The 23,475-nt window shown below is 40.8% G+C and overlaps 2 protein-coding genes across 3 annotated transcripts in view; one reads left to right on the forward strand and one right to left on the reverse strand.

The window, feature by feature from the left end:
• The window catches only part of LOC128741926 (rab3 GTPase-activating protein catalytic subunit), a 399,345-nt gene that overhangs the window by 13,290 nt on the left and 362,580 nt on the right, over positions 1-23,475 (forward strand). The window lies entirely within an intron of this gene.
• On the reverse strand, positions 1,979-22,584 carry LOC128741927 (vasorin). The gene is made up of 9 exons (XM_053838053.1): positions 22,429-22,584; positions 21,415-22,365; positions 21,245-21,356; positions 20,818-21,142; positions 20,397-20,753; positions 19,998-20,145; positions 9,741-9,984; positions 9,475-9,664; positions 1,979-2,111 (listed from the first exon to the last, which is right to left on the reverse strand). The coding sequence occupies exons 1-9, from the start codon at positions 22,582-22,584 to the stop codon at positions 1,979-1,981; spliced, it is 2,616 nt and encodes an 871-aa protein (XP_053694028.1).

A 23,475-nucleotide genomic window follows, 5' to 3' on the forward strand; every position in this document is an offset into this window, starting at 1 on the left:
TCAACTCGTTTTCCGATACTTTTATTCGGGGTATAAAAATTTAATCAATGTGTGCAGTTTCGAAGTATTGTTTCAATCATCAACGGTTGGTGATTCGGTCGGTCGATGCCACGCCGATCCGCATGTCATATTTTTGCGACTATTTGCAAAGCGCACAAATAATCTCGACGCTCTGTTGGGAACTCTCAAAGGTAAAATTTAGATCGCAACAAAACACGATTACCGTAAGGCGCCACATCCTGTCGACAATTTTGTATGCAGTTATTTGATTTTTATTTTATTTTCAATTCACGGATATTGCATTCCCGGAACAAATACCGGCCGGATTCAATAACCCGGTCTCTGGTTTGCCATGCCGTATTTGGTGCGTTTAATTTATTTATTAGTGTAGTTTAATATGCATGAACGTATGCTGCCGGAGCCGTTGCATATGCTCGGCTGCTGTGTGTTTATGGGTGTGTATTGTGCTGCGCCTGTGGTGCGCATGGAAACATGTCGTCGCTGGCAGAACTTTTTTTCCCTTCCATTCCGGTTCCATTTTGCTAACTGCGCTGGCCAATTCATGCTGGATTACCTAAACTTAATTGATATTTACAGTATTTCCCCCGGGAGCGGTCTGTGGGGATTGTCATGTTTGCGGTATTTTATATCGCTTTTTTCATTTGTTAATATTGTGTAAAAAATGTGATGCTCGCGTTATTTTAATTTTGCTCTTATTTTGAATCGCAACTTTATAGACTCGATCGCTGTGATATGTTGTTTTTTTTTTGTAAATTTGACATTCTCATCGTAGGTTTCATAAATCAATACATACCGGTAGAGCAGCCGTCATTTGACACGGCAAATAATGCTTGTTTAAAGGATTGGGTGGGTTTAAAGTAGGTTTGCTCCTTTCGTTGGTGGGAATATATTAACGCATGGTTGATTTCCGTCGAGTTTCGCGCTTGTTTGCTGGTGAAACGGAAGAAAAAAAAACATCGACTCATACACATATCTATCCGTTCGTCCATCTATTCATCCATCATTCAACCCTCACTAGATTGGCATATTTTATCTAAACGACTATAAAAATTCCTCTAAAAGCTATAAAATACACATTTTCTTCATCACGCAGATGATGATGTTGAAACCGGCACGTTCCGAACTCATTTCGAACGAGAATTGAACAACATATCCCAGGTGTAGGTGCCAAAAAGGAAGCAAACGGGATAAATAACCACATCCTTCTGACTCCCCGGTGACTCTCACTTTTTATCTTTCCTAGCATTTCCTACATAAAGAGTACTCTGTTATTCCCCGATCGCTAAGCTAAATGTAAAAATTGCAATAAAAATATACTCTATATATGCACACGAGCTTTCTCTTCTCTATCCCATAACATGTCGGAATTCTTTGGCTTCCAACACAACGTCCCAAAATTCAATTTGCACTACATATAAGAAAACTGAAGCAGGGACAACCAAATTCACACTTTTCGAGACCCGCCCCACATGCAATCGGTTCGACCCTTCTAGTATTGTAGATTTTCCTTCAATCGATTCCGGTAGTTTTCCCACTCGACGAAGCTGGTTTCGTGACCGGATTGAATTTCACCTGCGAAAATAGAACTAATCTGGCTACCACCAGCGCAGTACACAGACGACCTGTTGTTCAGCTCCACCATCAGCACCGCTGGGCCACCACCGCCGTCGCCACCGCCACTCGACTCCTGCGTCGGTTCGTCGGATTCATAATCCGGTGGCGGTTCGCCGTGCTGCTGATGTTGGTAGTACTGTTCCAGGACGTCCGGTTCGTTTTCGCACCGACACCACCGGCGAGGATCCAGCTCCAGTGCTGAAGCGGGATCCAGCGTTGCTTCCGCCGGTGGCGGTCGCTGTCAGAATCGTTCCGGGGCGTGGGGTCGAACCGATCGGTCGTCAGGCAGCATCATCATCATCAGATCGTCGCGGTATCAGGAGGTGTCGTGAATTAGCGACTCTCATAATGGCACCATGCCGCCGTTCCGCGCTGTCGGATTGCGGGTCATGTAGATGTCCATATCGTGGTCGGTCCAGTTGTCCGAGGTGTCACAGTAGTTGTTGAGGGTGTGCGTCGAGCCGGCCGTGGAGTAGCTGTGGAAGGTGGATTAGAAAAGATAGCATATTTTAATCAAAAGTAATTTAAAATTTTATATCGTATCTAATTAACATATTCTCTCACAAAATAAAGCATACATTATATTTCATGGGGCTGGTCTGATTAGAGAAACTGTTCGTTTGAAGAATTTAGAAGAAACACATCCATTTTAAAATCTCTTCTAGGGGAGTTCGCCGTCAAGTAGTTAGAAACAAAATTCTTTCTTCATTCCACATTTTGATTCTATAAATTTCTACACATAATTTGTCATCAATTCTCTAACGATTTTGCATTTTGTTATGAACAGTAATGATCGGAAGTCATTGTAGCACGCAGCTATTATAGAAATGCTGATGTCGAGCAAGTAACGAAATTCCCGAGTCCCGACTAAATCCTCCCCGTGTTCATGACTGCCAAAACTTCAATTGTATACTTTGATATACGGCTAAATGCGTTTTTTCAGGCACTCTTCCGTATAAATCTTCAAATTCATAGTCAAATTTGTAACGAAAATCTTGGTTTTCTGTTCGCAAATCCAGATCCCTTGCCAGATCATGAGCTTGTTAGCAAATTTATCTGCAAAATCAATCCTAAATTTGCTGGGAAAAGTGCCTCGAGCCGAAGGCATTTATAACTTTTGCCCGGGGAAGTTGCTCAAAATCATTGTTTCGCTGTCAATAAGGAACCATCGCTGATGCTGCGTCAGAAGCTTGTTGTACAACTTCCGAGTGCAACTTTTGGCCACTGTGTTCTATTTCTGCAAACGTTCTGGTCGCTTGCTGGCACGAAATGAACGATAATAACCTTCACGCAAACAAATTCTCCGAACAGTGCACTTGTAGAAATTCATTCATAGTGTTGGATTTCTATCGGGAGATATCTAGAGAAAGGCGTTGATGTTATCTATCTTGGTGTTGCTGAAGCTGGAAGGCCGTATAATGATTCTATTTTCATCTCGTTTTGACATTTTCTTAGTCTTTTATCGTTTGTTTAAATTCCCTATCCCATCCATCGGTCAACCTGTTACAGAAGATATTTCCAGAGATGCTACGTCGGTCGAACGCGGTTACTGCGTCGTTTACAGCGTCTCCTCAACATCCCCCGACCCGTAACGTCGAACTACCGGTTCCGCATTCCCATTTGTTTGCATCGCCAACTTCGAAACCGGTCGGCGTAGTAATCCAGTTGAGCTTGACACACTCTTTCATCTCAATTTGTTCTCGCTGTTCTATCGGCTTCTGTTAACGCCTTCGGGGTTTGAACCACTCCATTAGAGCTCTAAAACATGCAGTGGTTAGAGGTTATCACTAGGTTGAACTGAGATGAACGTTAAAGATCTTAAGTTCACGACGGAGTCTGCTTCTACGTCGTCGATTGCCCCTCGTTGTTTAGTTTCCGTAAGCTAGACAGGCTGTTGAGCGCTGTTTTGACACTCCGCACTAGTCGCTTCCAACTTCCTCCGAAGTGTGGAGCTGAAGATGGGTTGAATACCAACTGAGTGTTCGCATTGGTGAACGTTTCGGTCAAATTCTGATTTCAGACTTCGGTGAGTCTTGAGTTTCTGCCCGCCTCTCACGGCTAGTACCTATAGTGGAAATTCGTGCCATTGTCGATGCAAATCTCACATGGTGTCGCTCGATGAGCGATGAACCGCGACAGGACTAGCGGGTTGGAGAGAACGGGTTTAACATAGCCCACACATTTTAACAAGCGTTCCCACTTTAAAACCCTGCTGAAGCCTTTCAATTGCTTTCTGGCGATCTCTTGGTGCACCATACTGAATCGTAGTTCTTCGGCACTTACCTCTGTCCCCTTCGGTGATACTTTCGGCCACTTTTCTTTCATAAGATGGAGGAAATCTGAATCCTGGAACCATGAGGTATCCAACTCCAAACGGGGAGCCATGCCTCACTTTGTCGCTTAGTCTGCAGCGTTCTTCTTCGACGGTACGTAGTTCCACTCGGCAACGTTAGTTTTCGATAGTATTTTCCCCACTCTAAAGGCGACGTACTGCCGAAATCTTCGGTGGTTGTATTTGATCCAGGCCAGCATAGTCATCGAATCAGTCCACAATAATCCAATATAGTTTAGTTATCGAATCAGCCCATAATAATTTTCGTTTTATAGTCAGAGAGTGGCTTTCATAAACAGTTTCCGGTAGCCTCGTCGCCAGTAGCACATACGGCAGCTGTTCCCGAATCACTTCTCTGAAATACGCCACGTAGGCGTCGCACTGTGGGATAAAACCCAAATCTAGGTGGACAAAAGTAATTACGCTAAAACCGTTAGTCCAAGGTATATAGTATGTTCGGAGTAAATTTGTTATTTTAACTTCCGCATTTTTTGGTGTATATGACATTAGGGTGACCATCATAATAAGCGAGTGCAAAATATAAACTTTTTTATGGCTCAGGTTAGTTGAATAAAATGTTCAGCAAGGTTCAAGAACATTAAATTTTAAGTAACTTTGCTAAAGAAATGAAAGTTCTGTCTCTTATGGTTGAAGGCATGGAGCTATTTAATGTTTTTAGTCGGGGTGGACCTAAAAACTCCGTTTTTTCTTTATATGTTCTTTCGTGTTTATTTCTCACAAATCATGCCTTCTGAGCACTTTCACACGCATGGAAAACGCACATTTTGTTTGAAGGAATCAAGTTGCTATCTCCTTGGGTTCCGAAGCTACAGGCATATTTTCTAAATAAAATATGGTTTTTTCAAATGTCAATAATGTAAAAACTGCTCAAAAGCAGCAAATCAAATTTTTTATAGATATTTTGTAATATATTGGCCTCCGAAATTAATTGAGATCACATCGGTCCAGGTCGGCCCTTTTTTGCTAGACCGTATTGAATATTGAAGTAAAAATTATCGTTTTACTTTGCAAAATCACAATTGTACGTAAATAGAATGTATTAAAAAAGCGAAAATAAGTCTAAATGCTAGTTTTTATCTTAATTATCTGTGTTCAGCTTATGAAAGTGGCTCTGGTTTTTTTTCGAGCTGAAAAACCTTTTATCTTAAAATAACAAATTTTTTCCGAACATACTATATACCTTGGACCAACGGTTTTAGCGTAACTACTTTTGTCCACCTAGATTTGGGTTTCATCCCACGCTGCGTCGGAAGTACGGGGATCTACCGGGGAAGTACGGTCGATCTACCGTACGGACCTAATCAAGTCCTTTCAGCAGAGCAATCCACTTCAGCCAACTTTCTAGAACTCTGCCGGCGACTTCCTCAACCCATTGCAGTTGTTCTCGCCACGTTTCCTGAACTATCAGTTTGTCGTGGATAAGGAGTTACGATATCGGATCAAAAATGTTCCGAAGAATGTTCCGGTTGGTAGTAAAAGTAGTTTCTAGATCCAAATGAACTGTGTAGGTGAGCTTGTCTTCCCCGGGTTCCCAAAGCATACCTAGCACTAGTCCGGTCGTATCTCCAGTAGATAAGGACAGCGTGATTACCCGTCGAAGAGCTTCTTAGGAATTTGATAATCAATTTTTGATGGTGAAGTTCCCTTTGCTACGAATTGCGGCTACTACGCTCGCAATTTCGACGGTATCCTGTTCCGAATCGGCAGTTATTAATATAACGGTTTTTGGTGGACGCCTTTTCCATACGTTAACGTTGCTCCACGTACTCTTCTGCATTCAAGCCTTTAATAAACTTTGTCTGGGCGGGCGAGCAAATGGATCCGAAATTGTCCATTTCCAATATCTATCGGTCTATCTGCCTGCCGAATGAAGTACTGGTGAAACGTCTGCTAGATGTCATCGCTGACCGCCACCGCCACAAAAGCTGCAAGATTCCCCACAGCCACAACACTTTCAACATGGCAGCTAGGAAGTTTGAACCTTTTAGCCATCAGGGCCAATATTGCTAACCAAGAGTCCCGGATTTGTTATAATGAATCTCAATACCTTCAAACGAACCAAGTTTTATTATGATGTTTACTGAGATCCATGCGAACAATAGTTGTCCGTTCAAGGAAATGTTTGAGAACACTGAACATAATAAAATTGGGCAAATCCAACGATTTCGTAATTTTTGAACCTGACCATAAATGACCAAAATAATTAGATAATCAATGGTAATCAGTATAGTAATCAATGCTCATCTTCAGTAATCATTGGTAATCATCGTTAATTTTTAGGAGCATGACTACCACAAATTAATGGTAATCAAAGGTATTCAGTAAAGTAATCACAGGTAACTTTTTTCAATGGTGCGTAGTAATCATTGCTGTTGGAAACCCCTTGCTGACCATGTTGGATTTTCAACGGAATGGGCCCACGCGATTAAAATGGACGTGGAGCCGCTGATCGCTCGGAAGTACCGATGTCGACAAGAAGGAATTCTACACGTAGTTGGAGTGTGAATACGTCGGCTAACCAAACCATGACATGAAGATTGTTATCTAAGATTTCCAGGCTCAGGTTGTCCAAAAGGAGTAATAAAAACCGGTGATTGGAGAATTCATCGTACACTCGCTGATCAACGGAATAGGGATAAGACTTATCAACTTTGCCGCCTCCATGAACATGGGCGTACGTAATACCTTCGTCCATAAACTCTTAAACAAGTACACCTAGAGGTGTTCTAGACAGAAACACAGATCGACCATATTTTGATAGTCAGGCGACACTTCTAAAAAATCATTGACCTTAGATCATATTAGAGCGCCTGCGTTGGTGAATGCAGGAGGGTAGTGGATAACGAGAATGCTGCGCGAGCAGCTAACATGCGCAGTGTCATTCATCAGAGCGTAGTACATACAGAAGAAGTTGTAACGAATCTAAATCTTACAGAACAGAAAGCGCTATCTAGAAGAACAGCAGTATACGGAGTTAGAGCAGCTGCATCATTCTCAGGAAACGCGAAAGTTCTCTCAGAAACTAAACGCATCCCGTGAAAGCTTTGGGTCACGAGCTGAAATGTGTCGGGATGAGAATGGGGATGTCTTGACGATCGTAAGGAAGAAGCAGTATCTCGATGAACATCTGAATGACACCATTAACCATGGCAGCGGGGAAAGCAATTTCGGCGGTACGACATACGTGCAAAGGTGTTAGTTCCAACGATAGGCGAAGTTGAGGAGGTCATCAAACTGCTGAAGTACAATAAGTCGGCTGGAAAGAATGATGTCAGAGCACCGATTATAAAAATGGGACTGCAAAAGCTGGTCAGGTACTGAACAGCTACCGGAGGAATGGAAGGATGACGTCATCTCCCTGATCTACAAGAAAGGTGTGAAGCTGAACTTAGAAATATCGTATGATCACCGTTCTGAATGCTGCATACAAAGTGTTATCCTAAATCATTTTCCGCCGACAGAGAAGACAGTGTGAAGACAGAGTTCCAAAACACCAACTATTCGATGAGTTCAAGGCTACATATGATATCATCGACCGAAAAGAGCTATGGAAAAGCATGGACGGAACCGACTTCCGTAGGTTGTTGATCAATCAGATTAATGTTACAATGGATGATACACAGTGTTGTGTTCGGAGTTCGAGTGGATTGTCGACCCAGTAAACCATCCGGTTTGTATATCTCGATTGCAACTGAGATATACGAAATCATATCTGAACGAAAAAGTTATATTTCACGCCATATAAGAACATATATGTACCAAAGTGGAGGCGATATACGTGCGAAAACTTTGACAATTATTTGTAATTCTATTTTGCGTAGTTTTTATAACACGCAACTAAATACTCCTGAATATATGATTAAGATATAATCAAATATTGCAATCGTCTATACTGCTTTATAATTCACAGTCATGAATTGTATATGAAGGCACGCACGACTGCAAAACAACTTATTGTTCACTTCGATTTGACATACTCTAATCATTATACAATTCCAATGTGAAATTGACATGAAAACGATTTAATGTGAACTTTCTATTACGATTTTGTGTTATCTGGGGAGTTCATTCGAATCACACTGCGGACTTCGCTGCAAGGTATTATTTACCGACCGAATATTAACATGCCCCGCGGGGCATGATCTCTAGTAAATCTAACGGTAGTTTTTACGCTCATTAGACCGGTAGTTCTCTACGGGCATAAAACGAGGACAATGCTTGAGGAGAACCTGCGAGTGTTCGGAGTTTTCGAGAGACGAGTGCTAAGAACGATCTTTGGCGGCGTACAGTAGAACGGAGTATGGGGCGGTGGATGAACCAGACTAGCACAGTGTTCAAAAGGTGACTAAAGCTAGACGGATACGATTGGTAGTACATGGTGTTGGTTTCAAATCTGATAGGAAGACGACCAGGGGCGTAGCGAGCAAGATGATTAGACCAGGGGGAGCGAGATCTGGCGGAAAGTACACGGTGCCAAAGAAATTGGAGAGCGGTAGCTCACAACCACAAGTGAATTGATCAGAAATTTTGTTCATCAGTCTATGTCTTAGGACGGAAAGTTAATTAAATAAATAGTCAATATGCGTTTTAAAGAAAAAAAAAATCGCAAAACCATCTCAATAGATCGTTTCACTAAAACAAAACCAGTGAGCCTCGTTATGTCAGTCTGTTTCATGGCGGCTGAATTCCGAATGATGGGGATAATTTTTACAGGTTACCAAATCCGCTGCTGTTATTAGTTGAAAGCAAACCAGCGAGTCTGAATACTAATTTCCACTCATACTTACTAGGCTAGTTGCTAATGTTCAATACGTCAACGTCTTTTCGTTATAGTACAATACTGAAGAATGTCGATGTATAATTTTTCCAGTTTAGAATTGTAGTTTCTGTACTGGATGCAGATTTTTACTTTTTTTGTTTGATTATAGTAATTTTAACAGCTTGGACCATTCGTGACTTCTGCGAGGTTGGGTTTTGAACCCGGGTCCTCGGCGTGAGAGGCATGAATGCTAACCACTACATCGGGATTGACCCCCTGATTAATTTTTTTACTTTTTACCTACAAGAATCATTATGTCAAGTAAAAAAAAATTAGACTGATAGCGTCAAACCACGCAAGCATTTGAGGTCTGCAATTTTTCCAAAAAAAAACTTCAATAGAAAAGTTCTGGAACACATGAAGCGACATCTTCCTCCGTTTTTTGTACACTTTCCCTGATAAGATCGTTATAAAACTGGTATCTACATAAATGAAAATGTCTTTAAAATCAAAATGTGAAATGAAAAAGTTGATTTTTATAATTTTTCAACAGCAAATTCCCCTTAAAGCAGAAAATTTTGTGACCATATTGTTATCCGACAATTATCAAATTAACAGATTATTTTTCTCCATTTATACCAAATTTTGGCCTTCTTCAAGCATAAACTTGATCGTTTTCTAAATTATCGTAAGTTACTGGCTACAGTTCTTCAAACGCAAAACTTACCGACTTCCGGGACGATGCGGGTGCGAGTGGACGTGCGTTCCGTTGAGCTGCTCGCGGGAGCGCGATCGCGGTCTGGTGCGCCGCGTGCTGGACGCTATACTGTGTGCCGGACCAACGATGGACCCGGCGTAGGATGCTCTCGACATTCGCTCCGAAGCGGCCGCCAGCGATTGACGTGATTGTCTGAGTTCTGTAAGAATTTCTTAAATTAATCGTTATGGTATTCGGTTCCGCAAGGGGTGGGCAAGGCTATTTTGGAAACCAACCTGGCCGAGAGTTCACCAGATTGCTAGGGAACGCCGATCCGAGATAGCCCCGTTGCGAGTGGTTAGAGAAACTGTGGTGCGACTGTCCGTCGGCAATGGACCGAGCCTTGCCTACTTTGCCGCCGACGGCGGAAAAGTGCGAAACGTGACTGCGCAGATCGTCCGGAATAGCTTGGTTCTCCATCGGATAGATCCGCGGCCGCGGGATCGAACGGCCACTGTACGCAGATACTTGATCCCAATCCTGTGTGTGTCACATTCCCAAGCCGCAGTTCCCAGTAGGCAAAGAAGGGCGGAAGAGAAGTTGGTTATGGCATGAGATGCACTTTCTAGTGGTGCGATAAATTAGGTGCTGGCAGCTGTCATGACAGCCGAGAATAACCACTTCCGCTGCCACCAGTTTGTAAGTTCGTCTTGTCATCACCACTCAACCATCACCAAATGCAGTGCAATTTGTTAGTCTGCGTTTCCCGGTAGGGAAGTGTCCTCCACCCAAGTACGGCTTACCGTCCTTTATAGCATTTTATCCTACATGTTGCCAAGAGAAACTTATTTTCCTCAATTTTTCTACTCTGAAAGGATGCCTGGTTTTAACCTGAATGTTTCCCCCTAATATTGTGAGTAGACGAACTCCGGCTGGTTGCCTCGTGGTGAACTTAGTTTTCCAGATAATTAAGTGCAATAAACATGATAAGCTAACGACTCTATTACATTTGCAACGATATGTGAGCGGGTCTGTTGGTGACTTGCTACAAACTCAGTATTCTATACACAATTTAGACTTTAGCGGTGCACTTTCGTTACCGGTGCACACAAGGAAACGGAAAAGTTGGCCAACCCTTTCATCGACGCTTTTTGTTTATGGCTGTTTTTCATTAGCATTACCACGGGTGTATGTGTGTGTGTATATTGTGAGGAAAACTCGGCGTTGAAAATAATTGGGGAAATCTTTTGTGCGGCCTATCCTGAATAGTTGCCATGCTGTTTAGACTGGTTAATTGTAAGCTTTTTGAATTTGACTTCAACGGCTTGTGAAATTAATTACAGCTGAATGGTTTAGTGTATGTTTTATGATTCTGATGGTGGCATGCATAGAAAAGGCGAAGTATTTTCGAAACTTCAAGTGCGCTTCCTTCCTGATCCATAGGCTCAATAACGATTCTGTAAGCGAAACTTTGTACCGGCACGAATTGGTTCGCTCGCTCAGTTTTGTGCAAAATTCATGCCAATCGGAATGGGGGAAAGGGAAGAAAATTAGAATAATAATTAGAGTGTAAATACGAGTGCAGCGTTGTCTGTGGGCACGAAGATGCAAAAACCGTACCCAAATCAACACGCATATGCAGTTAGGGAAAATGTAACGGGCAATCATCACGATTACATTTGAAACTCTTACACGCAGCCTACCCCCAAGGTGGTCTGAGCTGAGGTACACGTTTCCGACTTCGAAAGGGAAATTGTTCCGGTTGGCTCGCGCCAACTGAATGAGACTAGTTCATTGAGCGGATCAGAAAGGAAGGCGTTTCTTTCTTTGCATGCAACGTACTCAAGGGTGGAATATGGTTTGATCTTGATTTTGAACTTGTCTTGTTTTATTTAGTGCAACAAATGGTTACTAAAGCAAATTGTGAGTGGTACTATTAGCTACGCTTCGTTATCTTTGGCATGCACGTACATCAAAAATTAGTTGTTAATTCGATTGTTTAGTTTGACAGTAAATAAATCACTACTAACTACTCTAGTTGCATTTGAAGGAAGTCCGCGGTTGTTGCTATAGAAAGCTAACAAGCATAGTTCCGACTTTGATATATATAATCGCATTTAACGCATGAACTTCCTCGTCTGCACAAAACTATGATACACAGTGCTAGTTTATTTTAATTTATTTAACGCTAAAACTCCTACTTTACGGTTGTTTTCACAGTCACATCCCGCACCGAGTAACTAGTGGGATTCGTGGTTTTACTTTTGCTTCGCTTTTTACTCTCCCTTCAGTCAAAGTTGCTCTATTTTCAGGCTACTGTACAACAGGATTAAGCATACAAGTCTCGTGCGCGCAATTACACGTCCTTATTCCGGCGGTCTATAGTCCGGAAGTCAACCAGGATTTCGCAACCGGTTTCCCTTCAGGGCAGTGTGTATGAATTAGGGTTTCATCAAGGCGCACATTGTACACCGTAAAAAATGTTTTCTGGCACTATCATGATAGTTTTCATCCCAACTGCAGTTGTAGAACATTTCCTGCAAGGGTTTGAATTCTTTCGGTGCATTCATTTACCAGCAGCATAACCTCGGGATACCGAAGTAAATAAAGTTTCAGCACGCTTCGAATGAAAAGTCGAAAATTATTCTTTCGTTTTTTTTTGGTTTGCTGGCCGCGTAAAACTTTTTTATACCTCTCTGCTGAGTAACAGAATAGTTAATCTAATTTACACCGGCTACGCGGAAATTCCTGTCAGCAGTTCGGTGTTTGCAGCTTGAATGTGCTTACCGAAGTGTGCTCCTCCACTCGTAAATCAGCAACGGTGCAAGTTTCCATTTTTTTTTACTTTTATTTACTCTATGGCTACTGAAATGTTTGTGATTTTTATGCTCCCGGTTAAAATCGAAATTTATTCGAAAAATAAATTAAACACAATATAGGTTCACATTACTGCTGCCAAGTAAGGGAAAGGCAGCTAGTAGAACCTTTTCCGGATAATTCTGATGCTGTTTATTTATTTTTCTGTCAGGATAAACAAATTGAAATGTTACAAGTACACTTTATATTATCGGTTGGAAAAAATATCTCTGGACTCCATCGAAACGGACGATTGCGAAACAGTTTGCTGATTTTACTATGTAAATTTGTTGTGCCGATTCGTCACAAAACATTCTTACCGATCATAAATTGAAGTTTTTTGCAGTTGCCGGTTTTGAGTGAACCTTTGGTACTTGAAAGCTACGTATCAGAAAGTCGTGCATTCATATGAATATCCATTGTAGATCGTACGAAATACGTGTCGTGCATAAGAAGTTATTCAAAATATCAAAAATTTTATCGTTTGTATTCGGTGATGAAAATCCCTTTGGAATGGGGTATGCCCCCTTCAGACTTAAGCTAAGTGAAAAGAAAAAACTGGATTATCTTTATACCCTGTCAACCTAAAGGGTGGACAATCGACCTACGACTCCTCAGAGCCTCGTTTATTCTACTGCAAACATTGGTTCTTAAGCTAGACTAACATGAAAGGAAGTTTTCCCCTCCTGGTCTAGTCTTAGGGGATTTCTCCTAGTGAGAATCGCTTTCTCCTATTCTGGGGATAGCCAAATTCCATCCCTTGTGTTGAGTACTTTGGCTGTAAACAAAATTTGGCATACCAGAGAGCAGCGCTCGCGCTCTGTTCGCTTATTGTGCGCGCGCTCCGAGACATCGGTCTCGCGAGCAGCAATCCTTTAGCGTCGATGCAAGCCACACGAGAATATTCATATGTTTATTTTGTCCTCCGAATTACAAGGCACGCGGAGGAAGCACTTTTATTGAGGTTTTGTTTAATTTCAATTTCTTTGCGCGCACACTTGGAGCAACTGGGTCGCGCATTCCAAGAAATATTTAATTATTTTATACCGGTGCTGGTCGTTCTATTCCTGACTATCGCGGCTGCTTTTGACTTGCCGTGAATTGGCCGGTATTTGTTCCTACAGAGACAGTGGACTACATAGGCTACCAGGCACTCAAAATCCGCTAAATTTTGAATCAAAGCGGAGAGTTACCTGTATTTAATCCTCCGGGTAAAGGCTACTTCCCAGATTCGTTAAACAGAAGGTAGTGTTGTTACAGGTGGTTTTTGTTTTATTTTATGCTTATTAAATTGTTATGTAATTTTTGGCGCTATCAGAGTATGTAGTCGAATTTTTTTTTAATAATCAATTATACACAAAGATTCTACACTGAAAATGATTTTTAAAACTGAAAGTTGATTTACCAAAATTGGTCACCGCAAAAATTGATGCAATTTTTTTTTCAAGATAGATAACAATGTTACCTACAAATTTTTCATTCATCGCAAGAAGTACAGAATTAAACGAAAAAAGTGTTGCTAACAAAAACTTTTTCATGTTCATATTGAAAAAGAGGTAATTTCATTTTTCAATGTATAATATCACCACGAAATCAAAAGTTTGTTACTCTGACGTAATTGTTTTGACTAATAAACTAAATTTCCTAATACTTAAGGCTTAATTTCTGTAATTTATGTTTATTTCTTGCAATGTTAGTCCTCTAACGGGCTGTAGGTCTGTAAATGACCTTCGTTTTTGGAGCTTCAAAGCCACATGCGAAATTTATTTCGAATGAAAAATATGACAAATGTGTTCAGAACAGATTTCTTGACAGTTTGGCATCAATTTTGCAAAACAATCTGACGATACGTTCAACATTTATCATTTGTCAAAAATCAGAGTTTAGATTATTTGCAAAAAAAAATATTTCGGGAATTTTCGCCAGTTTTATTTTTGAAGAAAATCCAGCAAAAAATTGGAAAATTTTGGCGTCTAAAATTAAATTAGGCCATTGCAAATAATTTCAAAAGTTTTTGTTACCCCCCTTTGGAAATTGGCTTGAAAAATCGGGGGGCAAAAAATAATTTGTATGACATAAGTTAATTTTTTTTCGCAAAATCAATTGTCTTTGGGTTCTACAGCCTGAAAAACTCGAAAAATGAGTGTACGAGTTGAGTTAATGCTTCTAGCACGAAACAGAAATGGAAATTCAAACAACGGAATTTCCGAAAATCGTCCGAAAATTTTTTCTTTCGTTTTTGTCTTTTTTCGTAGACTTTTTACATGGACAAATTATGTATATATTAAAAGCAAGAATAGATTTGGTTTTCACGTTTAAACTTTAAGTAAAAATGCCTAAAATCAATATTTTTTTTTGCTCGATTAAAAACATCTCTTTGTTTTTTTCACCCCCCCCCCCCTTCAGTGACCCAACACCGGAAGGACAAAAACTTTATAAAATATTTGTAATGGCCTTATTGACCTAAAAAATTGTCTGTTTCAATTTACAAGCTTTATTTAAACTTTGTGATAAATTTGATTTTAAAAAATAACTGGGTAAAGCGTAGGACAAAAAAACGTTTAGCATTTTTAGCTGGTACTCGTCCAGATAATTACTTTTGCATAAAATTTAAAACTTGAGCTTGTTTGAAGAGTACTTGCATGAAAAAATAGTCATTAGCTTATTATTTATTATTATTTATTATCATTTTATGATGGATCCCGTTAAAGGGTCAAGGGATGTAAAGGGGCTAAAAAATGACAGGGACAGGCAAAACTTAAACGGCCATCTTGGCGGTCATCTTGGATTTGATTATTGAATCATAGCGGAGAGTACCATTAAAAATAAAGGTAACTCTCCGCTTTGACTTAAAATATAGCGGATTTTGAGTGCCTTGTCGCCTCTGCAATCTATAGTCCCTGTACTAGTTGGGTATGGTCGCCATGTTAGATTTTATCAGAAAAGCGGCTTTTTGCCTAATTTGATAAAAGCATTCCGTAGCATTTTTTCTCAGCTTTCCAATGGTGGTCTTAAAATGCTAATCCGTTGGGTGGCTCATGGCGAAAATCGTGATTTTCTGATAAAATCCAATATGGCGACTTAAGAAGGCCACCAAAAAGATTTACTCCATTTCAAAGCCCTGTCCTTCTTTATAGAACCATGTCATTCGTAAGTTGTTTAATTGCAAATTTAGGTGTTATCCTACGGTATACATCTGAAGGTTTGCTAAAAATTTACCCTTTTTAGGAAACTGTCGGGCCCCTTTGCGAATGAGGGGTTCAATGTCTCGAAGTATTAAAAGTGTCACTCTCATTTTTTGATCATTTTTAACCAATCAGGTTCAAAAGCTTCAATATCTGAGGATCTCCTGTCAGTGGTGGCCCTGTCTCAAAGAGAATTACCTATCCATCAAGTTTTATTTGATTCTGAAAGGGTTGAAATAATTGAATTAATTGAATCCTCATATCCATGCATTTAACAAAGTTTACAAGTTTTATACTTGAAGCTTGTAAAATACTTAAATTTTTCTTCTGAAAAGTACTGATTTTCACGTCCTGTGCTCTCATTCTTACAGTTAAGAGTGGGAGAAAGATGCTTTTCGCAGCATCTTGCTTTTCCATGCTTTGAATTTTCTCAAGCCCCGAATGATGTCAAAAGCCTTCTTGGAGAATGTAACTTCCGAAAAAGCAAGAACAAATTGATTCTTCTTCTGCGCTTTGCAGTAATCAGTAATTTAGTTTGAGATTATTTTTAAAACAAATAAGAATTGTGCTGATTCCTCCTTCGTTTTAAAGCAAATTGTTTATCGTCAACATTGTTTAGCGCTTTCCGATTTGAAGTATGATAGGTTATCGTATAAAATAAACAGACAATGGTCATAAATGAAAGCCATGTGGGACACTTGAGGTAACATGAATTGAATTTCAGTTCTTTCCATTGAATTTTACCTTAGTTTAGTCTGGATAAAGTTTCTCACAACTTCCTACAAAGTCGTTTAGTGATAGAAATTTCATGATGGTTTTTATCATTCTGGGTTATGGCCGAAAAGAATTAATTTTCCAAAACTTATTTGTTTCAAAAATTCTTAGCTCATGAAACAAATATTGTAAGAGAAACATATGTTCATGAAAATGTATGCATACTTTCTCAGCAGCCCAGCAGGAAAAAAATTCTAGATAGTATCATTGTTAGTACTTTGGTATAAAAAGAATGTGAACTCGGCATTTGTACTGTATTCCTAGAGTCAATCTTTCCAACCAGACATCTTCCATTTTCCACATGGAAAGAAATCACGATGTATTTATTTATTCTTAGAAAAACTCATAGGCATATTTTACCATTTGATAACGTGTGTGACCAATAGAAGATTACTCCCTACATCAAGATCCAGACTTGTGTGCACTAAAGCAGCTGTCGTTCTGTCGTTCGAAATAAAACTATGATTTTGGCATGTTTAAAATTACGCTTTTTTTGTACCTAGCTAAATTTCATGAAAAAGTTTTCTAGCAAAATCTGATTTCTCAAGCTGGTGTAGCCCATAAGGCATACGGACGTCCGGCATAATGTGCATTAGGCATAATACATAATAGACAATCTGCTCTTAGTTTGCAAGAGGCCCAATCGCCTCAAATTAAAAAAGTGTTGCATAGAAAGTGAGTCGGATTACTTGCGAATGGTCGAAATACCAATGGACGAAATACAAATGACCGAAACTCAAACGGATGAAATAACAAATGCCATAGTAGATCTTATGGCCAATACACGAATCAGAAATTGGCGGAACACAGATGGCCGAATCACCAATGGCCGAATGTCATCAAAAATATTTGCGGCTTTCGACTTACACAAATCTTGGGAATACACTATCCTTACTTGCTGCCGCTCGTTTGGATTCAACTAAGTCAGTAAACGTATGAAAATGCATGCACCAAAATAGAGGTGATTTCTGTGGGGCTTGGGACTGCACCCTTTTAATGATAGCTTAACCAGCTTGATATTGACCTTAAAAACATTATTTTTATCAATATGATTCGAGAAAATTGTCTTCGGCGAGATCCAGTTAAGTAGTGGTTTGGTCTTTCGTGTTTCGGCCTTTTGTTAGGGAAACAATGGGCGTCGATAAACCTAAATAAACCTAGAGAGATGCGGGGAGGGAGGAGGGTCTGCCGCTTCCGATGGTAGGTCGCCGGCAACACTCGCAGCCTGCGACCGTTTCGTCCTAAATCATATATGAAAAATCAAAAATATTTTTTCCGGAACTATGCCAAAAGGTCATTATGTCACATGTTTTTCTCCCTTATGTTTATATCAATGTTTTTATAGCAAACGACTTTATGCCAAATGAATTTATGCCAAATGAGCGGCCTCATTTCTCGTATTGTTACGGAATTATGCCAAATGGTTCCTTATGTTTATGTCAATGTGTATGCCAAATGACTTCATGCTAAATGGACGATCCCGGTTTTCATTGTATTGTAACGGAGCGATTCATTAGAAATCTAAGTTTTGTAAATTATGCCAAACGTCCATTACGTTGATTGTTCATTATGCCTACCATCCATTATGCCTATCATCCATTATGTCTATCATCAATTATGCCTAACAGCCATTATGCCTAATGTCCGTAGGCCTAACGTCGCACACCCTATCTCAAGTAGCATATTTGCTTGTAATTTACTTGAAGAAAGAATATCCTTCTCCACTGTATATTGGTGTGGCTGAAATATATAACACTTACTTCTGCCATTTTCAGACGAATTCGAATATTTCGCTCGTTTTTTCGGGAAGTTGCCGGTAACTATAATTTGATATAAAATCCCGCAGATTACTTGCTCGAGATCTCAGGGCTTTCGGGCACCATGAGACATACTATAACATTCGACCATTTTGTTGCTAAGTAAAATGCAATAGTAATAGAAAGTATCTTGCCTAGTGGTTAGAATATTCACGAAAAAATTTACATTTTATCTTTTTTGAACGTATACGTTCAACGCATCCAAGGGCTGCGTTCTGGCATCTTCTGATCTCATCATGAACAAATCTGATGGAGAACATCGCTATTCATTTAAAAATTTAATGTTTTGAATAAGCCTTTTGGTATGCTTGCGCACCGTGATATGGGGTTACATTGATTAATTACTCTTCTCACAAATAAGTCAAATGAATGACATCTGTTAATAATATTTTCAAATTTAGTATTAGTCTTATTTTTTTTGAAAGTTTCGTTCTCTTTTAAATATCAGAAAAACAAAAATTCAACATTGCTTTTTAGGGTTCAGTAAACGTCACTCTAAAACATTTAAATTTTACTTTTTGAGATAAAGCGTGAAAAGGAGAGAGCGAAAAATTAGGTAAGCGAGAACAACGCTGAACGTGAAACAATGCTTATTAAGTTTGTATAACGTTACTCTTTACCCAAGTTGGGGCATCCACGGATGAAACTGAGCTATAATGGGAGCTAATTATAACCAGATTCGAGCCCAAGTTTTCCGTAGCTGCTTCAATGCGTTTAAAGCGTTGCTTCAATGACCCTCTCTTAGCTAATTTTTCACTCTCTCCTAGTCTTACCTTATATCAAAACACAAAACTTAAATTTTAAGCTTCTTCCTCTTCAGGGTTCGTCGTCTCTGAGATACCACCAACACCTTTGTTTCATTACTTTCTATTCCGCTCCCTTCATAGATTGTAAATTGTAAACAGTCATTATAAAAAATAAATTTGCCTGACCTAATTATAATGGTCAAGACAACAAAACAGGAGGTGGGTCTATGAAATATGTTTGATATTTCTTCCAACGCATGGCATGCAAGCGTTGAATATTAAAACGGCTCAGTCGTTCTGTTGGAAATTCATTTGCAAATGAATGAATACACTAGAATCTCGTTTTACGTCCATTCATTTTACGGGATTTCGTTTTACGTCCACTTTTTTACGACCGAAATTTGAATTTACGTCCTCTCGTTTTACGTCCGCAATTTGACTTAACGTCCTTTCGTTTTACGTCCAAAATTTGAATTAACGTCGTCGTCAAAAATTATGAGATGATCTCAGGCAATTCGAAATAACATCTTTTCTTTTTACGTCCAAAATTTAAATTCACGTCCTCTCGTTTTACGTCCAAAATTTGAATTAACGTCCTCTTTTTTCACGACCGATTTTTTTACGTCCCCCCAATAATAAACGTAAAACGAGATTTGAGTATATTACAAGTTCCTTCGTGTTGCAAACCCTTGGTTGACTTCCAGGTTTTTTAGAAATTCGAATATTTTTTTCAGTATTCCACGATCTACAGATCGTAAACAATCGATACTAAAACAACAGTTATTTTAATACTATTTTACTTCCAATAGATATGCTCAATTTCAAGAGATTTCAAGAGTTTTAGAAAGCTTCATTTTTGAACTTCAAGATCAAATTAAAATATAGAAAAAAAAAATTAAAAGTGCCATATTAAAAAGTATCCTCCTTCTTGAAACTGAGCATGATCTGATACTCGTTCCAACTTCCACGATTTTAATGTCATTATTAACACATTCTAAGCTACTCACTATTCTTTAGCTCTACCTTATAACTAATTAAACACAAAACATTACACACTAAGCCTAAGGGTGTTACAGCCACAACAACACAGAAAAAACACCACAACAACACAACTGTCAAACCTAAAGCTTAGTGATCGTTAGTTTGTTACGGTTACCGAAAATGCTTCGCTTTACCTTGTGCGAGTTGAACGCGGACAGGGTGGCCAACGATCCGAGCGGTCCGTTCGGGCTGGGGGTGGGGCCGCAGCAGTTCACCGGCAGACCGGCGATCGGCAGGGCACTTTTCTGCTGCGACAGCGACTGCAATCGTTTCCTTTGTCGTCTGAAAAGAATCCTTTCGTTGTAGAAGCGCGAAACCAGCGAACAAGCAGCAACGCGTGCATACACGTGTGTTCGGAAAATGTGCGTGCATTAATTGATTGGTGATTGAGGGTGTGTTTGTGAGTGTGTGCAATACGAGAGGAAGGATTAAATAATAATCACGCATGAAAACAACTTTGGAACAGAGTATTTCCAACTTAGGAAAGGTAAGATAATGACTTAACATTGTCTAACGAAATGATTGCTTCCTACCTGGTAGCAGCGATGAAAACAATGACAGCAATCGCTATCGTACCGCAAATGGCAGCACTGGCTGCGATCGTTATTTTGTCCATATTGGATGCTGGCGAGGCTACCGTCCTCACCTCGCGGCACTGGCTGTAAGGCACATTCTCCGGCGTAACGCTGATCTCCTCCAGGGATACGACACACACGATGAAGCACTCGGCCGCTGGGACGTTTTTGATTTTGAACTCCCGCTCGCTGGCTTCTAGGGGTGGTCCTTGTTTGAAGCTCTTATCGCCGAACAGGCGATAAACAACACGGAAGCCTAGAATGTTGGCGGTGTCCGAGTCCCACTGAATGATGACCGAGCTGTCCTGTCGGGAGCTGTCGAAGGCGAAGAAGGGGTTAGAACCTCATTGAATTGTACCGGAGACCTCTGAGACCTTACCTGAAAGCGTTTTTAACTTGCACCTCTTTGGAGTCATCGATCTGAGTGCCACGTTGCGGTGGGAATCCTAGCACCAGGGGAGGCCTTTGCTTGTGCGGAGGTGAGTTGTTGTTGTTGCGCCAGTTTTTCGTCACACTTGCCTTGGTGGTAGCCGCTGTGCTTTGTTTAGTCGTTGAATGCGTTGTCGTTGTCAGCACCGTAGTGCTGTCGGTGGTTGAATTCGTCGCCGGAGTTTCTTGCGATGAAGATGAAGGTACGGCATTGGTTGTCGGTGAGATCGTTGAAAGTGCAGTCGTTCCGCTGGTCGTAGCGTTCGTTGTTCCAACTGAAGTCGTTGGTGGAAGTGTGGTGAGAGTCGTTGTTACTCGAGGAGTGGTTGTCGTTTTTGGCACCAAGGATTCAACGATTCCTACGGGTCCATCAAGACTGACTTCGGCATCCGGACAGGAGAGTTCCTCCGGCTGTATAGAATAGAAACCTCGATCGCGAAAGCGATTCGGAGATCCGCAGAATTGTGGGTTGCGTTCACGGGATGTTACCTAGAATAATAGATTATAAAAAGTGCTGAAACAAAAGAAACCCCAATTTTTAACATACTTGTAGATCGCCATTACGAATCCACTCGGCTACCCAACGTAGCTTACAGTCACAGTGCAGGAACCTACCGCCGAGCGATAGTCCCCGCAAAGTTCGATTCAGATGTAGCAGGGCTTTTTCAGGCACAGTTGGAAGTGGATTGCCATCGAGGGCTAGCAAAGTGACGGCCGGATTGCCGCGAAATGCTGTCTCCGGCAAGGCAGTTAGCAGGTTGAAACCAATGTCCAAGACTCGCAGCTCACGTAGCGAGTGGATAGCACCGACTGGGAACTCCGCCAGCAGATTGTTTAGCAAGCTCAACGAACTGAGCGTTTTTCGAACACCGGAAAAGGCAGTCTCTCCGAGACTCTGGATCAGATTTCGCTCCAGGTTCAGTGCCGTAAGAGAATCCAGACCTTCGAAGGTACGCATGCCAGACGATCCGGGCAGTTCTCGGATGCCGTTCTGGGATAGATCCAGAAATGCGAGCATCCTCAGACCGCGAACAGCCTCCGGAACTCTTTTCTGTTTCGTACCTTTGAGGTTCAGATTTTTCAGGCTGCTCTCTAGACCTCGGAAGGCAAAGGATGCCAGGGTGACATTGTTGTCACTCAGCTTAAGCGTAGATAGTTTGGCTAGGCCGTTAAAGGCATCGTTTGGAATGGCATGAATTCGGTTTTTAGACAGATCTAGCAGATTTAGAATGTTCAGAATTTTCAGCGCTCGTATCGGAACCTCCTCCAGCAGATTATCCTGCAGGTTTAAGTTTTTCAGGATATTTTCCTGGCCTTTGAAGGCCATATCGTCGATCCTTCGGATCTCGCAGCTGCTTAGCTGCACGTTGAACAACTTTAGGTTTTCGAAAATATTTGCCTCCAATCTTTCGATGGTGGAATTATTGACATACAACAGATCGAGAGCTGTCGATCGTGCATACTTATCTAAGGCTTCCACTAATATTGGAAAATCGACCTATAGGAAAGAAATAGAATTGAACTGTGGATCGTTGCATTGAGGATTGAGGGCACTACTTACTTGATCACATTGCACAGACAGCTCCTGTCCGAGATTGTAGGCACAAAGACAGGACGTTTGCAAATCGGGCACCTCTCGTTGCCAGGGACACTGAGCCACCGCGGTACGCACGATGAGCAGGAGCGTCGAAAGCAGAAATCCTAGATTGTGTAACATTTTCATTCGGCTCAACTTTATCCACTAGTCAACACTGATGATAACCAAACTTAACACTATAAACTAACAACAAAACTATCTCAAAAAATCTCGAGTAAACTAGCTGAGATCGTTGCAAGATCTCATGTGAACGTAATTGAAATGTTCCGCCCTCATTCGTTGTGGCTTTTCGGAAGCTGTGTTTTTGCGCACTCTTTTACGTAGATTTTTACTATCGGTTAAGGTTCTGCCAGTTCCGCGGTTGAGCTAGTCCAGATGGAGTTGTAAGGGCTCCTGCTGCTCTTGCGTTTTGTGATGCTTATGGTGCGGGCGATGCAGTCTGCAAAAAAGAACGGAGAAAAGTGAACAAAAGTTATACAAAATCGGTTACCGCTAAATATGATTGATGATAAGCTCATTTATCGTCCAGGCTAGTGTCTCGGGTTTGTGACTGACTGTGCGGGTCGGGTGGTTGGTGCATACTGGCTAGTGCCAAGATCAAACAAAGTGCGGTTGGGAAAGGGGAAGTTTAGAGCTGAATCTGTAGAGCTGTGGCGTGTCATGGTTTCATAGAATCAGGGTCAGTTATCGATAAGAGACAATCTTCAGCCGTCCGCCGCCAACGCATGCCGGTGCTTGGCTCGACAGGCGTGAGGATATCGAACGGGGTCATCAATTTTTATCAGAGTGAGAACCACTTTGGCTAATGGGGTGTACTAGATCCTTAACCGCGCGACAGGAGTTCGGTTCTGGTTACTGCTGTCACACAACCACGACGATTAATGCTTTCGGTTTGCATCACAATTTTTGTTTTGTTCCTGATTGTCAAAACGAATTATAGAAAATAAAAGTCCCAATAGGTAATTGTAATCAGAGTCAGTTTGTTGAAATTTTTCTTTTACACGCGAGGTA

Source organism: Sabethes cyaneus, chromosome 3 (genome assembly GCF_943734655.1).
Source record: "Sabethes cyaneus chromosome 3, idSabCyanKW18_F2, whole genome shotgun sequence".
In the NCBI taxonomy this organism is placed as follows: Eukaryota; Metazoa; Arthropoda; class Insecta; order Diptera; family Culicidae; genus Sabethes; species Sabethes cyaneus.